Raw genomic sequence first — 22,460 nt, forward strand, 5'->3', positions numbered from 1 at the left:
CATAGCACTTCAAAATTTAAGACATCTAGGACAAATTTTCATAAATTATAAGCTGAGAAAAAATTCTTATGGTCAACTGGGGGCAAACCTTCGTGTTTTCTGCAAGCCCACACTGTAGTGTCCATAAGAAAAGCAGGCCAAGAAATCAACATAAATGTCAATTACATAGGCAGAAAAGGAGCCAGATGCTGTTGGCAAAACGTGCTCCAGACTGTGGCATCTGGGTCCAATAACTGCCATACTGAGCCTCATCTGTAGCTAAAGCTGTTGACGGTTTGGGGAGAAGAAAAATCAGAAATAAAGAAGGTAGTTAAATTCTAAACCATGCCAGGAATAGCAGAAGGCATGTTGCAATCAGCATTCAAATTACATCCCTAGCCCAATTTGCTTTTTAATATCTTGAAACTATGTAAACACTAAACTATGTTAACTCCAGTTGTTTAGAGATGAGCATATATAGGTAGTTCAGTAACTTAGGACACACAGATTACTTAAGAGATTTGATGTTCCAGCAAATTTTTATTTCTTAATATTTTCTTCTCATGGAATATAAGTATATAGTCAAGGAAATGCAATTCTTTTTGATCTATTAAAATATACGCTATTTTAAACATTTATCATGATGTATAATGTGAATTCCTTCAAATAGTGTGAAAGTTAAGAATCTTTGCAATTTTTGATGTTTTTTAGACTGACTCTTCACTAAATATAATAAGATAGTCATCGTATACTTTACTGAGACTCCTGAAATTTTTGCTCAGTGGAAATTTGTAGGAAAGCTTCAGAGGGCCCTAAACTTAGCTAATAAACTCTTCCTTAATTACAAAATAATAAAGTAATCTCTTTTTAAGTGTTCTTTACTTGCTGTATACATATATGTGTGTGTGTGTATGTGTATATATATATATATATATATATATATATATATATATATATATATATATAAAAGAGGATGAGTTGATATCTATATGATTCTAAGGATTCATCATTTATAAGATGCTACTCTATTCTTATTCATACATATATTTTGAAATCAAGACAAATGTTGGCAATAATAAGAAAGTGTGATTCAGAGTTTCCTATATATCAAGAAATGAACTAAATACTTCGTGTACAGATTTTATTTAATTATCATCATAAGCCTATGTGACATAACTATTATTATTTCCACTTTCTGGATAAGGAAATTGGAAGCTTAGTAAACTTCCTTAACCCAATTCATACTCATCGTTAGCAATAGAACCAAAGTTTGTATCCTATTTCCAGACACTATGATTCTAGAACTTTCTCTCTCTCTCCCTCTCTCTCTGTCTCTGTCTGCCTCTCATTCTCTCTGTAATATAAAATATAATTTGGTAGAATCAGTTCAGTAATGGTGGAGAAGGACTTCTGAAAATCTAATCTTACACAAAAGGAAAAAGAACCCTGGAAAAACATAGTTGAGTTCAACTTTTTCAGAATTCTGGAAATAAACTGAAGGTTTGCAACAATCTGAAGAGTATTTATTGAAGAAAAATGGCTAAATCTCAGAGGCACAGTCAGCTTTGTGGTGGTTTAACTCGCACTATTCCCATCTCTTTCTCCCAGCTCTGCAAAGTATTCGAAAACCAACAGCATTGCAGTTATGGTATCTGTGAAACGAGCTACCTAACAGCCATTAGGGGGGCAGGGGTAGTGGAGTTTTGAAGCTCACTTAAAAGGTTCTCCCTAGGTTATGTCACCATTTCATTGATCTGACAACTCTCTGAATGTGTCATTCTCGGGAATAGACTTTATTTGACCTGAATCAAAACTCATTCTGTTTAAAAAATTCCTACATAATGGGCATTTTTAAAAAACAATCAGTGGTGATTGATTAACATTGCAGCTGCTAGAGGTGATGATTCCAGTTGAGGCTAACGAGAGGCTGACCAATATACTTAAAGGTAAAAGTGGGTAATGAGATTTCATAGAGGTCCTTGAAAAGCCAGATATATTCCTGGGAAACAAAACACAATACAACATGAAAGTTTGTGCACTTGCTTAAGAAAGACATGAAAAGACCTTAATCTCCTATCTCCAACTAATCTGGAGGTTCAGTGAAAGCAAGAAGTGAGGAATATGACAGAGCTGTAAACTGTCTGCCTGAACATTGAACACATGCCTCACCAGACACACAGAGTCTCTCAGTAAAGCCTGGGGACTTACTAGTTCAAGGAAATTTTTAAAATCTGTTAAATCATTAGCTAACCACTAGGCTAGCTGAGCAGAGATTTCAATAGTTACATATGACAAAAAATAAATAATTTATACAACTATTCCAGGAAAATCACTAAATAAACAATAGCAAAAAACAACTACAAAAAAAAATGAAACAGAAAACCAGTAACAACTGGGAAGAAGCAGGATCTGATTTCCAGATTAGCCACATTATATTATTTAAAAGGCTAAGTGTTCATTTTAAAAAATTATGAGTTGTACAAACAGAGAAAAGTATGTTCCAAACACAGGAATTAGAACAATCAATAGAAATTATCCTGGAGGAAGCCTGGATATTGGACTTGACAAATATATTAAATCAGCTATAATAAATATGTTCAAAGAAAAATATAGACCATATCTAAACCATTACTAAAAGTATGAGACTGATGTCTTGCCAAATTGAGAATACCAATAAAGAGATATGAATTACAAAAAAGAAATGAATAGAAATTCTGGAATTGAAAAGTACAAAACACGAAATTAAAAAATCACTAGAGAGGCATAACATCAGATTTAAGGTAGCAGAAGAAGGAAGCAGTGAATTTGAAAATCAATCAATTAACATTATTGATCCTGAAGATATGAAAAAAAAAGAAAAATGAACATAGTCAGATACCTGTAGGATATCATCAAGTACATTAACATACACATGTGAGAGTGCCAGAATCAGAAAAAAGACAGAAAAAGGTAAAATATTTGAAGAAATAAATGTCAAACTTTCCAAACTTGATGAAAAATATTAATCTGCATGTCTGTGAAACTCAACAATCTCCAAGTAGAATAGACTTAAAGAGATAAAAGTCTAAACATATGATAGTCAACATGTCAAAAGACAAAGAGAGGATTCTGGTAGCATCAAGAAAAAAGTGACTCATGTACAGGGGTTCCTCAGTCAGATTAACAACCAATTTATCAAAAACCATGTAGGTCAGGCATATTTCAAGTGCTGGAAGAAAAAACAGTCAACCAAGTATTCTATGTCCCTGAAAGCTATCCTTTAAATTAAAAGAGAAATTAAGATATTCCCAGATTTAAAAATAACTGAGAGAGGGACTTCCCTCATGGCTCAGTGAGTAAGATTCCACACTCAGAATGCAGGGGGCCTGGATTCCATCCCTGGTCAGGGAACTAGATCCTGCATGCATGCCACAACTAAGAAGTCTGCATACCTAAACTAAAGATCCCACATGCTGCAACTAAGAACTGGACCAGCCAAAATAAATAAATAATAAATAAATAAATATTAAAAAAAATAAAAATAAAGGCTGTGCCATCCTGTGGAGCCACTGGGGTCCCAGTCCCTCACAGCATCGGAGGGATCCAAGGGGCTACTTCTGCTCTTTCCAGGACTACATAGTCTATTAAAAAAAAAAAAAACAAAACTGAGAGAATTCATCACTAACATACTGCCCTATATGAAATAGTAAAGGGAGTTCTTTAAGCTAAAAAGAAAAGACACTAAACAGTAACTTGAATCCACACACACAAAAAGCACCAGTTATAGTGAATATATAGGTAAATATAAAAGAGAGCATAAGTGTAATTTTTGCTTATTACTCTTGTCTTCTCCTATCTCATTTAAAAGACAGTGAATAAAGCAATAATTACAAAATTGCATTGATGGGTTTATAATTTATAATAGCTTAAGGTAGGTGAGAGGAAATGGAGCAATAGTGGAGCCAAGTTTTTGTATACTATTGAGATTAAGTTGGTGTCAATATTATGTTGACTGTTTTAAGTTAAGAAGCTAACTGTAATTGATAAGATAACCACTAAGAAAATAAGTAAAAACTACATACTAAAAGTAAAAAGGAAATTAAAGTGTAACACCAGAAAATATCTAGCACAAAAGAAGGCAATGGTTCAGAAGCAGAGGAACAAAAAGACATAAAAAAATAGGAAAATAGCATATTTTTACCCTATTTTATCAGTATTCACATTAAATGAAAATTCAGTTTATAATGCAACTAAAATGTAGAGATTGGCAGAGTGAATTTTAGAAAGTAGTCTAATTGTACGTTAACTATAAGAGAAAAGCTTTATATTCAAAGTCACAAATAGATTAAGGATAGGAAAATGCACACTATGCAATCTATAATCAAAAGACAGCTGAGTCAACTATAATAATATCAGGCAAAATAGACTTTAAGACAAAAACATGTTACTCGAGACAAGAACATCTTATAATTAAAAATATTTATATATATCAGTAAGATCTAACAATTACTATCATGTACACACCTGAAAGCAGAGTCCTAGTTAAATGAAGCAAAAAGTAACAGATTGAAAGGGTAAATAAACAATTCAATAATAGTAATTGTAAACTTCAATATCCTATTCCTATAATGAATAGAACAAATTGGCAGGAGACGACAAGGATATAGAGGACCTGGTCAACATTATAAACCAACCAGGACTAAAAGACAGACTATGTAACATCTACTGAACCACAGCAGAATACAAGTTCTTCACAAGTAGGTATAGAACATTCTCCATTATAGACCATGTGTTAGGTCATAAAACAAGCTTCAGGAAAACTCTGATAAAGTATGTTTTCTGACCACAATAAAATAAAAGTAGAGACCAGGAGAAGAATGGCAGAAGAGTAAGACACGGAGATCACCTTCCTCCCCACAGATACATCAGAAATACATCTACACGTGGAACTGCTCCTACAGAACACCCACTGAATGCTGGCAGAAGACGTCAGACCTCCAAAAGGCAAGAAACTCCCCACGTACTTGGGTACGGCAAAAGAGAAAAGAAATAACAGAGACAAAAGAATAGGGATGGGACCTGCACCAGTGGAAAGGTTTCCACACACTAGGAAGCCCCTTCGCGGGCAGACACTGCAGGTGGCAGAGGGGGGAGCTTCGGAGCCACGGAGGAGAGCACAGCCACAGGGGTGCGGAGGGCAAAACGGAGAGATTCCCACACAGAAGATTGGTGCCAACCAGCACTCACCAGCCCGAGAGGCTTGTCTGCTCACCCGCCGGGGCGGGCGGGGGCTGGGAGGTGAGGCTCGGGCTTCGGTCGGATCCCAGGGAGAGGACTGGGGTTGGTGGCGTGAACAAGGCCTGAAGGGGGCTAGAGCGCCACAGCTAGCCGGGAGGGAGTCCGGGAAAAGATCTGGAGCTGCAGAAGAGACAAGAGACTTTTTCTTGCCTGTTTCCTGGTGTGGGAGGAGAGGGGATTCAGAGTGCTGCCTAAACGAGCTCCAGAGACACGTGGCTATCAGCGTGGACCCCAGAGATGGGCATGAGATGCTAAGTCTGCTGCTGCCGCCACCAAGAAGCCTGTGTGAGACCACAGTTCACTCTCCACACCGCCCCGCCCGGAAGCCTGTGCAGCCCACCACGGCCAGGCTCCCGTGATCCAGGGACAACTTCCCTGGGAAAACACATGGCGCGCCTCAGGCTGCTGCAACATCACGCCGGCCTCTGTCGCCGCAGGCTAGACCCGCATCTGTATCCTTCCCTCCGCCACTGCCTGAGTGAGCCAGAGCCCTGAAGCAGCTGCTCCTTTAACCCCGTCCTGTGTGAGCAAAGAACAGACGCCCTCAGGTGACCTACACGCAGACTTGGGTCCAAATCCAAAGGTGAACCCCGGGAGATGTACGAACAAAGAAGAGAAAGGGAAATTTCTCCCAGCAGCCTCAGAAGCAGCGGATTAAAGCTCCACAAACAACTAGATGTACCTGCATCTGTTGAATACCTGAATAAACAACAAATCATCCTAAATTGAGGGGGTGGACTTTGGGAGCAGGATATATTATTTTTTCCCCTTTTCCTCTTTTTGTGAGTGTATATGTGTATGCTTCTGTGTGAGATTTTGTCTGTATAGCTTTGCATTCACTATTTGTCCTGGGGTTCTGTCCGTCCGTTTATTTTTTTGTCTTTTTATTTTACTTTAAAAAATTGGTTTTTCTTTTTTTCTTAATAATTATTTTTTTTATTTTTTTATTTTAATAACTTTATATTACTTTATCTTACTTTCTTTTATTTTATCCTCTTTCTTTTTTTTCTTTCTAATTTTTCCCCCTTTTATTCTGAGCTGCGTGGATAAAAGGCTCTTGGTGCTCCAGCTAGGAATCAGGGCTGTGCCTCTGAGGTGGGAGAGCCAAGTTCAGGACACTGGTCCACAAGAGACCTCCCAGCTCCACGTAATACCAAAGGACGAAAATCTCCCAAGATCTCCATCTTAACACCAAGACCCAGCTTCACTCAACGGCCAGCAAGCTATAGTGCTGGACACCCTATGCCAAACAACTAGCAACACAGGAACACAGCCCGATCCATTAGCAGAGACGCTGCCTAAAATCATAGTAAGGCCACAGACACCCCAAAACACACCACCAGACGTGGAACTGCCCACCAGAAAGACAAGATACAGTGTCATCCACAAGAACACAGGCACTAGTCCACTCTACCAGGAAGCCTACACAATGCACTGAACCAACCTTAGCCACTGGGGACAGATACCAAAAACAACAGGAACTATGAACATGCAGCCTGTAAAAAGGAGAACCCAAACACAGTAAGATAAGCAAAATGAGAAGGCAGAAAAACACACAGCAGATGAAGGAGCAAGGTAAAGACACACCAGACCTAACAAATGAAGAGGAAATAGGCAGTCTACCTGAAAAAGAATTCAGAATAATGATAGTAAAGATGATCCAAAATCTTGGAAATAGAATAGACAAAATGCAAGAAACATTTAACAAGGACCTAGAAGAACTAAAGAGGAACCAAGCAATGATGAAAAACACAATAAATGAATAAAAATACTCTAGAAGGGATCAATAGCAGAATAACTGAGGCAGAAGAACGGATAAGCGACCTGGAACATAAAATAGTGGAAATAACTATGGCAGAGCAGAATAAAGAAAAAAGAATGAAAAGAATTGAGGACAGTCTCAGAGACCTCGGGGACAACATTAAACGCACCAACATTCGAATTATAGGAGTCCCAGAAGAAGAAGAGAAAAAGAAAGGGACTGAGAAAATATTTGAAGAGATTATATTTGAAAACTTCCCTAATATGGGAAGGGAAATAGTTAATCAAGTCCTGAAAGCACAGAGAGTCCCATACAGGATAAATCCAAGGAAAAAACATGCCAAGACACATATTAATCAAACTATCAAAAATTAAATATAAAGAAAATATATTAAAAGCAGCAAGGGAAAAACAACAACTAACACACAAGGGAATCCCCATAAGGTTAAGAGCTGATCTTTCATCAGAAACTCTGCAAGCCAGAAGGGAGTGGCAGGACATATTTAAAGTGATGAAGGAGAAAACCCTACAACCAAGATTACTCTACCCAGCAAGGATCTCATTCAGATTTGATGATGAAATTAAAACCTTTACAGACAAGCAAACGCTGAGAGAGTTCAGCACGACCAAACCAACTTTACAACAAATGCTAAAGGAACTTCTCTAGGCAGGAAACACAAGAGAAGGAAAACACCTACAATAACAAACCCAAAACATTTAAGAAAATGGGAATAGGAACATACATATTGATAATTACCTTAAATGTAAATGGATTAAATGCTCCCACCAAAAGACACAGACTGGCTGAATGGATACAAAAACAAGACCCATATATATGCTGACTACAAGAGACCCACTTCAGACCTAGAGACACATACAGACTGAAAGTGAGGGGATGGAAAAAGATATTCCATGCAAATGGAAATCAAAAGAAAGCTGGAGTAGCAATTCTCATATCAGACAAAATAGACTTTAAAATAAAGACTATTACAAGAGACAAAGAAGGACACTATATAATGATCAAGGGATTGATTCAAGAAGAAGATATAACAATTGTCAATATTTATATACCCAACATAGGAGCACCTCAATACATAAGGCAAATACTAACAGCCATAAAAGGGGAAATCGACAGTAACACAATCCTAGTAGGGGACTTTAACACCCCACTTTCAACAATGGACAGAGCATCCAAAATGAAAATAAATAAGGGAAAAAAAGCTTTAAATGATACATTAAACAAGAAGGACTTAATTGATATATATAGGACATTCCACCCAAAAACAACAGAATACACATTTTTCTCAAGTGCTCATGGAACATTCTCCAGGATAGATCATATCTTGGGTCACAAATCAAGCCTTGGTAAATTTAAGAAAATTGAAATCATATCAAGTATGTTTTCCGACCACAACACAATGAGACTAGATATCAATTACAGGAAAAGATCTGTAAAAAATACAAACCCATGGAGGCTACCCAATACACTACTTAATAACGAAGTGATCACTGAAGAAATGAAAGGGGAAATCAAAAAATACCTAGAAACAAATGACAATGGAGACATGACGACCCAAAACCTATGGGATGCAGCAAAAGCAGTTCTAAGAGGGAAGTTTATAGCAATACAAGCCTACCTCAAGAAACAGGAAACATCTCGATTACACAACCTAACATTGTACCTAAAGCAATTAGAGAAAGAAGAACAAAAACCCCCAAAGTTAGCAGAAGGAAAGAAATCATAAAGATCAGATCAGAAATAAATGAACAAGAAATGAAGGAACCAATAGCAAAAATCAACAAAACTAAAAGCTGGTTATTTGAGAAGATGAACAAAATTGATAAACCATTAGCCAGACTCATCAAGAAAAAAAGGGAGGAGACTCAAATCAATAGAGTTAGAAATGAAAAAGAAGAAGTAACAACTGACACTGAAGAAATACACACTATCATGAGAGATTACTACAAGCAACTCTATGCCAATAAAATGGACAACCTGGAAGAAATGGACATATTCTTAGAAATGCACAACCTGCCGAGACTGAACCAGGAAGAAATAAAAAATATGAACAGACCAATCACAAGCACTGAAATTGAAACTGTGATTAAAATTCTTCCAACAAACAAAAGCCCAGGACCAGATGGCTTCACAGGCGAATTCTACCAAACATTTAGAGAACAGCTAACACCTATCCTTCTCAAGGTCTTCCAAAATATTGCAGAGGGAGGAACACTCCCAAACTCATTCTACGAGGCCACCATCACCCTGATATCAAAACCAGACAAAGATGTCACAAAGAAAGAAAACTACAGGCCAATATCACTGATGAACATAGATGCAAAAATCCTCAACAAAATACTAGCAAACACAATCCAACAGCTCATTAAAAGGATCATACACCATGATCAAGTGGGGTTTATTCCAGGAATGCAAGGATTCTTCAATATATGCAAATCAATCAACGTGATACACCATATTAACAAATTGATGGAGGAAAAACCATATGATCATCTCAATAGATGCAGAGAAAGCTTTTGACAAGATTCAACACCCATTTATGGTAAAAGCCCTGCAGAATGTAGGCATAGAGGGAACTTTCCTTAACATAATAAAGGCCATATATGACAAACCCACAGCCAACATCATCCTCAATGGTGAAAAACTGAAACCATTTCCACTAAGATCAGGAACAAGACAAGGTTGCCCACTCTCACCACTATTATTCAACATAGTTTTAGAAGTGTTAGCCACAGCAATAAGAGAAGAAAAATAATTAAAAGGATTCCAAATTGGAAAAGAAGAAGTAAAGCTGTCACTGTTTGCAGATGACATGATACTATACATAGAGAATCCTAAAGATGCTACCAGAAAACTACTAAATCTAATCAATGAATTTGGTAAAGTGGCAGGATACAAAATTAATGCACAGAAATCTCTTGCATTCCTATATACTAATGATGAAAATTCTGAAAGTGAAATTAGGGAAACACTCCCATTTACCACTGCAACAAAAAAAATAAAATATCTAGGAATAAACCTACCTAAGGAGACAAAAGATCTGTATGCAGAAAATTATAAGACACTGATGAAAGAAATTAAAGATGTTACAAATAGATGGAGAGATATACCATGTTCTTGGTTTGGAAGAATCAACATTGTGAAAATGACTCTACTTCCCAAAGCAATCTATAGATTCAAAGCAATCATTATCAAACTACCACTGGCATTTTTCACAGAACTAGAACAAAAAATTTCACTATTTGTATGGAAACACAAAAGACCCTGAATAGCCAAAGCAATCTTGAGAATGAAAAATGGAGCTGGAGGAATCAGGCTCCCGGACTTCAGCCTATACTACAAAGCTACAGTAATCAAGCCAGTATGGTACTGGCACAAAAAGAGAAACATAGATCAATGGAACAGGATAGAAAGCCCAGAGATAAACCCATGCACATATCGTCACCTTATCTTTGATAAAGGAGGCAAGCATATACAGTGGAGAAAAGACAGCTTCTTCAATAAGTGGTGCTGGGAAAACTGGACAGGTACATGTAAAAGTATGAAATTAAAACACTCCCTAACACCATACACAAAAATAAACTCAAAATGGATTAAAGGCCTAAATGTAAGGCCAGACACTATCAAACTCTTAGAGAAAAACATAGGCAGAACACTGTATGACATAAATCACAGCAAGATCCTTTTTCACCCAGCTCCTAGAGGAATGGAAATAAAAACAAAAATAATCAAATGGGACCTAATGAAACTTAAAACCGTTTGCACTTCAAAGAAAACCATAAACAAGACCAAAAGGCAACCCTCAGAATGGGAGAAAATATTTGCCAATGAAGCAGCTGACAAAGGATTAATCTCCAAGATTTACAAGAAGCTCATGCAGGTCAATAACAAAAATAACAAACAACCCAATCCAAAAATGGGCAGAAGACCTAAATAGACATTTCTCCAAAGAAGATATACAGATTGCCAACAAACACATGAAAGTATGCTCAACATCATTAATCATTAGAGAAATGCAAATCAAAACTACAATGAGATATCATCTCACACTGGTCAGAAGGGCCATCATCAAAAAATCTAGAAACAGTATATGCTGGAGAGGGTGTGGAGAAAAGGGAACACTCTTGCACTGTTGGTGGGAATGTAAATTGATACAGCCACTATGGAGAACAGTATGGCGGTTCCTTAAAAAACTAAAAATGGAACTACCATACAACCCAGCAATCCCACCACTGGTCATATACCCTGAGAAAATCATAATTCAAAAAGGGTCATGTAACAAAATGTTCATTGCAGCTCTATTTACAATGGCCAGGACATGGAAGCAACCTAAATGTCCATCATTGGATGAATGGATAAAGAAGATGTGGCACATATATACAATGGAATACTACTCAGCCATGAAAAGAAAGGAAACTGAGTTATTTGTAGTGAGGTGGATGGAGTTAGAGTCTGTCATACAGAGTGAAGTCAGAAAGAGAAAAACAAATACAGTATGCTAACACATATATATGAAATCTAAGGGGAAAAAAAAAAAAAGGGCATTAAGAACCTAGTGGCAAGATGGGAATAAAGACACAGACCTACTAGAGAATGGACTTGAGGATATGGGGAGGGGGAAGGGTAAGATGTGACAAAGTGAGAGAGTGTCATGGACGTATATACACTACCAAATGTAAAATAGATAGCTAGTGGGAAGCAACCGCATAACACAGGGAGATCAGCTTTGTGCTTTGTGACCACCTAGAGGGGTGAGATAGGGAAGGTGGGAGTAAGGGAGTTGCAAGAGGGAAGAGATATGGGAACATATGTATATGTATAACTGATTCACTTTGTTATATAGCAGAAACTAACACATCATTGTAAAGCAATTTTACTCCAATAAAGATGTTAAAAATAAATAAATAAATAAATAAATAAATAAATAAAAGTAGAAGTTAAAATCAGAAGGAAATCTGAGGAATTCACAAATATGTGGAAATTAAATGTCAAACTCCTAAATAACCAGTGAGCTGAAGAAGAAATCACATGTGAAATTAGAAAATATTCTGAGATGAATAAAAATAAACACACAAAACACCAAAAAATTATAAGGTGCAGCTAAAGCAGTGCTTAGATCAAAATTTATATTTGTAAACTCTGGTGTTTAAAAAGTACAGATTTTTAAATCAATAATGAAATCATCCACCTGGAAAAATAAATCTAAACCCAGAGCCAGAAGAAGGAAATGATGAGATTAATGAAATAGAGCATAAAAAGAAATATATAAAAACAATGAAATTCAAAGTTTATTCTGTCAAAAGACATTGAACTAGATTGACCGGAATAAAAATAGAGAAGATTCAAATGACTAGAATCAGACTTTAAAAGACATTAGCAAGTACTGACAAGGATGTGGAGAAATTGACACCCTCACACATTGCTGGTGGGATTGTAAAATAGTGCATTAACTTAGACAAGTGTTTGGAACTTTCCTCTAAAAGTTGAACATAAAGTTATCACATAATCCAACAATTCTAATGCTAGTTATACACTCAAAGAATTGGAAATATATGTGCATACACATACTTGGGCATACTAGTCAAGAAATAGAAAACCTAAATGTCTATCAAATGAAGAATAGATAAACAAATGTATTATAACCTTATGATGTAATATTATTGACTATAAAAAGGAAAGAAGTTCTGTGACGTAAACCTTGAAAACATTATGCTACGTGTGATGAATCAGTCACAAAAGACCACATACTGCATGATTCCATTTGTATGAAATATTCAGAACAGGCAAATCCATAGAGACAGAAAACAGATTAGTCATTTTCAGGGCCTAGAAGGGAGGGGGAAAATGCAGAGGGACTGCTAATAGGTATGGCTTTCTTTTGGGGTGATGAAAATGTTCTAAAATTAGATTGTGGTAATGCTTTTACTTTTCTGTGAATATACTAAAAACTCCTGAATTGTACACATTAAAAGGGTGAATTACATACCTCAATAAATTATACAAAAGATAACTTGGTAATTCCTAAATAGTGAGTCATCATATTTATATATAACACATATACTAATTATGGTCACCTCATTGATAGTGTATTTATTGAATGTTTTCTTCCCCTTACAAGCTAGTAAAGCCAATGTTAATATAACATGAACATTTGTATTAATACATTTTCATGTTTAAAATCACAAATAAGAAGCACAGTCAGAAAGCTTACTTCAGCTGGATTTCTATTTTTATACCAAGAAAAAAATGCAACCCTACATCTTGGAAATACAATCAGTAATCTTTGAAAAATCTGAAGCATGATAAAGTGACTAAGAGTGTTTGTGTTAATTTAAGAGGCAAACTCTTCTGACATGTTTATAAATTTAAGTTATTAAGAGTTCACAACTAGTGGTGTCAGAGTTTCTAGAAAGACTGATTATGTCTCATGAATATTAAAATAAAGTGTATTTTAATTAAGCCTTCTAGACTTTGTTGCTTGTTTTGTTTTAGATATTTAAGGCCTCTTAATCAAATGGCAGTGTTTTAATCTAAATAAAAGTACTATCATGCTGGATAATAAATTAATACTTGTGTCTTCTCATTCTGTTTGATTGACGTTATGAGAATAACATATTTTATACAAATAAGTGATATATTTCACATGCACACACACATATTTCCAACCCCCCCTCCACATATCAATGAGAGTATATTTCGGGAAAGAGAAAGCAGCAACTAAATCCAGAATCCCCAGGAGCTGGCCAGGAACTAGAAGCTAGGTTAACAGCTACATATTGCTGTTCTCCTGTTGAACATTTCAATAGACAATTTCAAAGAACATCAAAATGAGACAAGGCTACTCTGTGACCCTGATGAATCATAACAAAAATAAGCCTAGCCCACACACATATCTGAATACAAACAAAAACATGAACATTATCTAAACCATAAGAATGGCAAACCTTCCCCTAAAATGGCTATTATGAAGGATCGCTGCCTCTGTAAACATGTTGGTTTCGCCCTCTGTCTAGTTTTCCATCCTTCTACATGAGATTCATTATAAACCCAATCACAGAATGCTTTCCACCTCCTGACAATATCCCATGCAGGCCAAAACACCACTTTCTTAAGCCATCCCAAAATTACGTGTCATATACACATACACAAATGCATAAACTAATTATCTTCAGGAACTTAAGAGAGAGCTGAATGTTTAAAAGGATATCTCAGAGTCTGAAAAATATCCTGGAAAATTCATATTATATATTGTGGGTTATAATTAATAGAGATATTTAAGAAAAATAAAATAAATGGATAATTATGAAAAGTTATTTTTCCATAGCCTAACAAAAGTTGATTCTTTCTCCCACTGCATAGATGGATAGGCAGTAAATATTAATTTGTGATAATATATCAATTTTAATAATTGATAATATCACAAAAATAACTCTTTTTGTATATTTTAAACTAATGTCAACTATTGTCATTGAGAGTTTTCCTATATTACAGAAGTTATTCATTATTTTTCTTATGGCCATTGAAATGCCAGCTATTTCAGAATTCCCTTATAAAGAAATAAAGTGCCTACTGTTGACTAGTCTAAGTCTTTCTTCCCATTTCAGTCACTAAACATGAAGAATATTTGTGAAAACTCTTACGTGCTTGAGATGATTCAGAATTCTCAATTTTAATCACAAGACAAAAGACAGTTTATGAGTTATTTTAGAGGACATCCTGAAACCATTTTGATTTATCCCTGGAAAAATAATTATATAACTATATTTGTATTCAATTATTCTGCTTGTGTGATAAGAAAAGCTTTCTAGTTACAGTATGCCTGATTTTGCATCTACTTAAGGGACCTAGTGCACACACCAAAGAAGTCAAAAGCTAAAAACTATTTACAACTATATATTTGGTTATTAAAGTTTTGGAATAATAGCAGTGGCTACTCAGAATTTCTATTTAGTTTCTTCAAACTTCTCATCTAAAAATCAATTAATAATATAATTGTTGTATGGAAAATGTGGATAGTAAATGTTGTAAAATTTACCAATAATTTGACTAAAATAATCCAAACTCATGATTAATTTATAGGAAATAAGTTGAATTTAATTTAATAGACCCACTAAGGACACATATTGTGGCACTGATCTTGCATGGAATGACCCGAAACAACGCTGAAATGGCAAAAGCGTGTTTTGAAGACATTGTATTTCCAAGTTAAAATTTGTTTATTCCTTTTTTGACTGGACATCTGCACTTTGGTATTTGCAAATTTTAAATGAACGTGACACTGTCTTTTCAGGAAATGGCTCTTCATCTTAGTACCATTATTTTAATTAATTGATGTAAAGTGAAAACAACGTCTGGATATATCCCAAAGACATCGTGAATTCTAAGTAATTTTGTAAAGAAACAATGAATTTTTTACTCACCGATAGCCATTGCCAAGGTCAGTACAGGTGGAATTGTTCTCACAGGGATTCTTTCTGCAGTCACTGGATTCTTGTTCACAAAAATATCCTTCCCAACCAGAAAGGCACACGCATTGGTAGTTCTAAGGGAATATGAAAATTATACAAGCTTTAGGTCACTTCTTATTACTCTTCGTTATTTTGATCTCTCTGTCAATTTATGAATTTTTTCAATTTTTATAGAATGTCAATACTTGTCAAAAATTACTTTACTGCAGTTTAAAAACTATGTGAACAGTATTCTTTAGTATCTAATTCAATAAAAATTAATATTTATGTGTTAAGCTCACAATACAGAGCTATTGGTCTTGTTAAATGTTAATATAAAAGTAGTGTATCAGTAATATGAAGACTAGTGATTGTGTAAAACTAAATAACTAAATGTCGTACTTGGCAACTAGCTCACGAGTTAAAAAAATAACTACAACAAAATAAACCTTCTGACAGCTTTGTGATATTACTTACAAATAATTAACTTATGTAAGTGTAGTATTGTTCATTTATTGAAATTGTAAAACTTTGCATATTATTTTTCTCAAGAATAAAATTGGTCTAAAACAATATTCAAAATACTGAAAGCAAAATTGTTTTTCATGATTGGGCAAATAGAAAAACAACCCAAAAGACACCTCAAATTATGGTGGGACAGTAATTTATACATTAAAAATAATTTTGAAGACTAGACCTCTTTTCAAAAAGTTAGAATTTGGGCTCTGAGGTTTAGTGATTCTAGATTTAAAAATACAAAAAATTCTAACATCAATGTTAGGTGCTATCTTGATCTTCTCTGTTCAGTACAGTAACCACTGGCCACCTGTGGTTATAGAGCATTGAAATGTGCCTGGTCGCAAATGAGGCTGTAAGTATAAAATACACACTGGATTTGGAAAATTTAATATTAAAAAAGAATATAAAGTATCTTACTAATAATTTTATTACATGTTGTAATGATAATAATTTGTATATAAAGAGTTAATCACATGATTGTATTATTAAAATTAATTTCATCTGTTTCTTTGAACTTTTTTTTAATGTGGCTGCTAGAAAATTTACTGAACACACATAGATTTTGTTACATTTCTACTGGACAGAGCTGTGTCAGGTGATGCCAGCCCAACTTTTCACTTGGGAATGGAGTTGAGTCTACATAGTTCTGTGAACACACAAGAGCAGGAGCTCTCTGAGATGGGAAAACATGGTCTGGTGTAATACATTCCAGTACCTTGAGAAGGCCTGGCACCAGTGGACGCTTAATACCTGTTGAATGAACAATGGAAACAATGATAGGAAAACTAATGTAAAATATGAAGTTAGTGCACAAAACAGACTTCACAAAGATTCTATACCTTTACTATAGGTAGACAGAAAGTTCGTAAAGTTCAAACATTCCAGGCAAATAACTTTTTTCACCAGAGAAACACATACATTCATGCTCGATGTAGATGCATTTAGGTTACAATAATCCAAATGTATGAGTAGTTCCACTGAGGTCCCAGCTTTAGTTTTCAGCTGCTTGTGAAAAGCAGAGGGATGAGAGTGGCCGTACCAAGACCAGATTTAACTCCTGAACATGTGTTCATTCTCCACTCAGAGTTCTCACTCTCAGTACTTATGGTCTGCTGGATTTCAACAGCAATTTTTTCCTCTGTTCTGCCTCTATCATTGTTAACTTCCTCAATGAGTTTGGCAATATTCAGAAAGTTTTCATTGATTGTATTTAGCTTATTTCTTTTTCCTTCTCTTTTGTGTAAGTGTTACAAAGAGGACTTAGATGAAAATTGAAGGTAATGATCATATTTTGTTTACTGCATATGTTATTTGAGATGGAAGCAATTCTATAACAGGCAAGACTAAGCATCTGATGTAGTGAATGGGGGACCATGACCCAACCTAGTGATAGACAGGAGGGCAAATCAGGATGCATGATGGGTGTCCGTAACCCGTGGACCATGTGAAGTGCCCTTTAGTTATTTCTGACAATTCACCTTCAAAGGGGTGTCAATTGTTTCTGTTAAGACAAATGCATGAGAATACTGCTGGTTTTTATTTTGACATATCAGTAGTAATTTGAAACAAATTCAGTGAGTGAGCCAAAAAGCCAAACAAATTTCTTTGCCATATATTTCTTATTGGTGTTCTTGATGACTTAATAATGAGTAGAAAATTACCATGCATTTAATGATCTAATTATCACTAAAGTGTCAGGTACCAAAGCAGTGACCTCCAGATATGATGGAATCTGTATGAAACAGAAACAAAGTGATCAAGGAAATAGACATTTTTCTAATATTAAGCATGAAAAAATATAAATGCTACAGAGAGCAGAACATTAAGTAGAATTAACCCAGAGTTCAAGTATTTCTATTCATCTGTTGCTTACTTGATTCAGAAGTATTATTCTGAACTTAGACATTCTTAGTGCAAAGCACTTTCCCAATCAACACTATAAAGTTAATTAATTCCAGTAACTTAAAATAATAAAGCTGACACACTACTTTTAAGCCATATTACCTTGGCATTCAATAATCATAAAATAATATTTTGAGTTACTTTTCCTGAGGAGGAAAATGTATTTAAATATGTTTACTAAAATGAGTAAAAGTTTACATAATTTGTGAAGTTGGTGTCACAATATTTTTACCTCTTAATGCAAAGTAGACATTTGTCTTCCTGCCAAATTCAGATAAAACAGTTTTCATAGTTTGAAAATACATAGTGAGTAGGAGACAGGAAAGACAGAAGATAATAAAAGATGACACAGATCCAGCTCAGTGAACTACACCGCCAGTGAGACAAAAGACAAAGTGGTCAAGTTTTTAGGTATAATAACTACATATATAACACACTCTATATAATATTCTGTATGTAACTATGCAGTAGTAGTTTAGTTTTTCAAGTCATGATCTAGATATTTTAAATCCTTGTGATCAGTGACAAATATACAAAGGTAAGAAGGTTAGCATAATTCTGAATATAAATTTTGAAATCTGAGAGATGACATTTGAACACCAGCTTTGTGGCTTATTAAATATCCAGATATGTATGGTGTATTGAATTTCTATTGCTGTGTAGCAAATTACCACAAATTTAGCAGCTTTAAACATAAATTTGCTATCTCACATTTTCTGTGCTTCAGTGTCCAGACACAGGTGAGTCAAGTCCTTTGCTTAAAGTATCATCGGGCTAAAACAAGGTATTGACTGGGGTTATGATCTCATCTGAGGCTTGGAGTCCTTTTCCAAACAGTGGTTGTCAGTAAAATGTATTGCATTGTGGCCCTAGGACTTGGGTCTGGTCACTTGCTGGTTGCCAGGCAAGGACGGCTCTCAGATCCAGATGACATCACATCCTTGGCACATGGCCTTGTCTTCTCAAAGCACAGTGGGGTGGTTTGTTCCTTCAAGGCCAACAGGGGAGCACCTGCTTCTGTGTCTTGTCTCCTTTAAGGACACATCTAATTAGGTCAGGCACACCCAAGATAATCTTACATTTGATAAATCAAAGTCAGCTGATTAGGGACCTTAGTTACATCTGTAAAATCTCTTTTTCTATATAAAGTAACATAAATGATAGTACTATCCCACTATATTCACAGGTCTTACTTATGCTCAAGGAGAGTAGGTTTTACAGGACATGTGCACTAGGAGGTGGAGATCTTGGGGCCATTTTATAATTCTGCCTAACACATCTGCTAACATACTTAATTTATCTAAGTAAACTAAGTTATCTAAGCCTCAGGTGCCTTTACACATAAAGTACCAATAATGTCTACTTCATAAGCTTATTTTGAGCATTGCATGCAGTAATGATTTGGCTTGGCCTAGTAATGACATGCTTGGCCTTGTGACCAATAATCACCACTAATCAATAGTAAACATTCCTTCCAGGCTTGCCAGACTAGATCTGACAAGTTCAAAATACAACACACAACAAGTACTGCACTTGAACAGAATTATCCATCTCTACATTATTTCTTTGTATAGTAAGTCCCCTACATACGAATGAGTTCTGTTCTGAGAGTGTGTTCGTTAAGTCTAACAAAGTTAGCCTAGGTACCCAACTAACACAATCGGCTATATAGTACTGTACTGTAATAAGTTTATAATACTTTTTACACAAATAATACATAAAAAACAAACACAAAAATAAAGAAAACATTTTTAATCTTACAGTACAGTACCTTGAAAAGTACAGTAGTACATCACAACAGCTGGCACTTCTTAGCAGTACCAGCTACATCACTGCTGCTTTTACACTTGCTTCTGTACATCCTGGGCTTGAAATAAAGATAGTTTACTACTGTACTCTATACAGTAAAGTACACAGTAAAGTACACAAAAGCACAACCACTTGTAGAGGATCCACACACGTGACAAAGTACGCCAGACACATGAACTAACTTACACAACTGGACGTGCAAATGCACGTTCGCATCTTTGAAAGTTCAAAACTTAAAGGTTCGTATGCAGGGGAATTACTGTATGAACAATTTTCATTATTTCATTATTTTTATTTTATTATTTAAAAGTATTTACTTTTCATTATTTCTTTTATGAACAATTTTTCATAACTATTATTTATTATTATTATTTTACATTACTTCTTTGTATGAACCTACTGAAGGATAAAGATTACCAGACTAGGAAAACAAAGATGAAAGAGGAGGAGAAAGAGAATCCAGCAATGTATCAATTACAAACACAAACTTAGACAATATGGACAAGTTTCACATAATAAATTAGGAACATTGATCAAGAAATAATAGAAAATCTTACTAAATAAGTAAACATTTTTAAATGCACCAAAAAGGGAGATTGACAGTATGCTTACACAGACTGAAATAAAATTGCTTCCAAATCTTTAATTCTTCTCTTATGTCATATAGGTGCAGAAAACAGAAAAGCAGGGGAACTACCCAACTTAAATTTTGAGACTAGTAAAGCCTAGATACCAAAATCTGGCAAGCATATAACAAGAAATGCAAACTCAGTCAATCTTATGTGATCAAAAAAAGTAAAATTGAAAAAAAATAATTTTAAGTAATTGAATCTAAGAGTGTCTTCAAGATTTGTTCTATTATGAGCAGGTAATTTGTTTTTGTTTTTGTCTTACAGAAATAGAAGTATGCTTCAATAGAAGAAACTCTATTAAAGAAGGAAAAAATGGTTTGATCATCTCAGATTCAGAAAAACCATTATATAATTCAACACACATTCATAAAAATTATCTTATCAAATGAGAACTTTTTGGGAATGTCCTTATATTAATAAAAGCTATTTACCAACCAAACAAGCAAACAACAAAAATCCTGCCAAACCTCATTTTGCTGAAAACAACTAGCGAAACTGAGTAAAATACATAGAACAATGATTGAATTCTGAAAAGAACAACCAAAACAGATTGCATCTCGTAAATTCTGGAGAGAAGGGAAGCAAACTAAAGTAAGATCACTCTTGCCCTTGCTTTTAAGGCCAGGGCATTTGCTTTCTTAAATTCAGGTAAATAAAAGCAGCTGGAGCTTGCAACAATTTCCCTGGAATGAATATATATATAGCTACACAAATATATGTATTCAACTTTGTTGAGGAGAGAGGTCCATGAAGAGAAGAACAAACAAATGATCCCAAATGTTGATGAGCAATCAATTGGAGACATTTTTTCCCTAGGGTGAAACTACCCAATGTAAGCAGAAAGCAGCTAAAGTGAATAGCAAAGATTCAGTAGTCTTGTGTTCCAGGAAATGTCGAGATTGGTGTCTAAGGCCTGTAAGTTGCAATGGTCCTGTTAAACACTTCTGGCTTTCATGGAAACACCAAGGTCTAGAAGTAAAACAAACCAGCAAAACTCCCAGCCCAGATCATGCTAAAACCCCACTCAACATTTTAGTTGAGGTCATCGATCTGTACTCTGTTGCCCTGCCAGAGAAATGAAGTGCTCTTTGGAGGAAGTTAACATTAGAGGAAAATTTTCAATATTTGATAACAAAATGTCTGGTATTCAATAAAAAAATAAAGAAATGCTGATAACCAAAATTCAAGAGAAAATCAGACAGTAGGAACAGATTATTCAGATATTGTGTTATTGGGTATTTTAAAATGACTATGATTAATATATGTGAGAATATAGAAGGCAAGATAGAGAATTTCACTAGAAACCTGCTATAAAATATTCAAAAAAATACTGTGATTTGGAAATAATAATAATTGAAATTTAATCATTTATTCCATTATTTTAATAAAATCTTAGTAGAGGATTAGTAGTAAATTTCCAGACTGAATTACATAAAGACAAAAGAATAAAGAAGTCAGAAAAAAAACTGTTAAATATGGGAAATAATAAAAAGAATTGAAATATTAAAGAGGGAGAAGAGAAATTGGATAAGAGAAATATTTGAAAAAATTACTGCCTGAGAATTGTCCAAAGATAACAAAGGACAGTAACCACAGATTTAGAAAGATCTCCAGACCTATGTGGGATTAAGCACAAAGAAAACATTATCTAGGGTAAAACTGCTGATAATGAAAGACATAGAGTAAATCTTAAAAGCAGCCAAAGAACAAAGACACTTACTTTCAAAGGGACACCAGATCTGACAATTTACTTCCCAACAGTGGAAGCAAGAACCCAGTAGAACAATATGCTAATGGACTGAGAGAAATTAATTGCCAACCTAAAAGTCCATCCCTAGTGAAACATATCCTTCAACTGGGGAAGAAGAAAAACTCCTTTTAAGAAAAAACAAAGCTTGAGAATTTACTGCAGCATGTAAGATTGCAGGGATTTGATGACAGACAGCCAGGATTTAAAATCAAGCTCCATGAATTATTAGCTAAATAATAAGCCTGCTACTTAATCTCAAGGGACATCAGAAATAATGGTACCTGACTGATGAAGGTGGAGGATTAAATGAGTCCTTAGGATAGGACTTCATATGATATCTGACTCACAGTCAGATACCAGTAACT

At 35.0% G+C, this 22,460-nt stretch overlaps 1 protein-coding gene across 1 annotated transcript in view; it reads right to left on the reverse strand.

Annotated features, from left to right (window-relative positions):
* The window catches only part of EYS (eyes shut homolog), a 1,820,808-nt gene that overhangs the window by 1,296,604 nt on the left and 501,744 nt on the right, over positions 1-22,460 (reverse strand). Inside the window, exon 13 of the mRNA XM_068550856.1 lies at positions 15,457-15,578. Coding sequence (XP_068406957.1) covers positions 15,457-15,578 — 122 coding nt within the window. The remainder of the gene's footprint in view (positions 1-15,456; positions 15,579-22,460) is intronic.

This window comes from Eschrichtius robustus, chromosome 9 (assembly GCF_028021215.1).
Source record: "Eschrichtius robustus isolate mEscRob2 chromosome 9, mEscRob2.pri, whole genome shotgun sequence".
In the NCBI taxonomy this organism is placed as follows: domain Eukaryota; kingdom Metazoa; phylum Chordata; class Mammalia; order Artiodactyla; family Eschrichtiidae; genus Eschrichtius; species Eschrichtius robustus.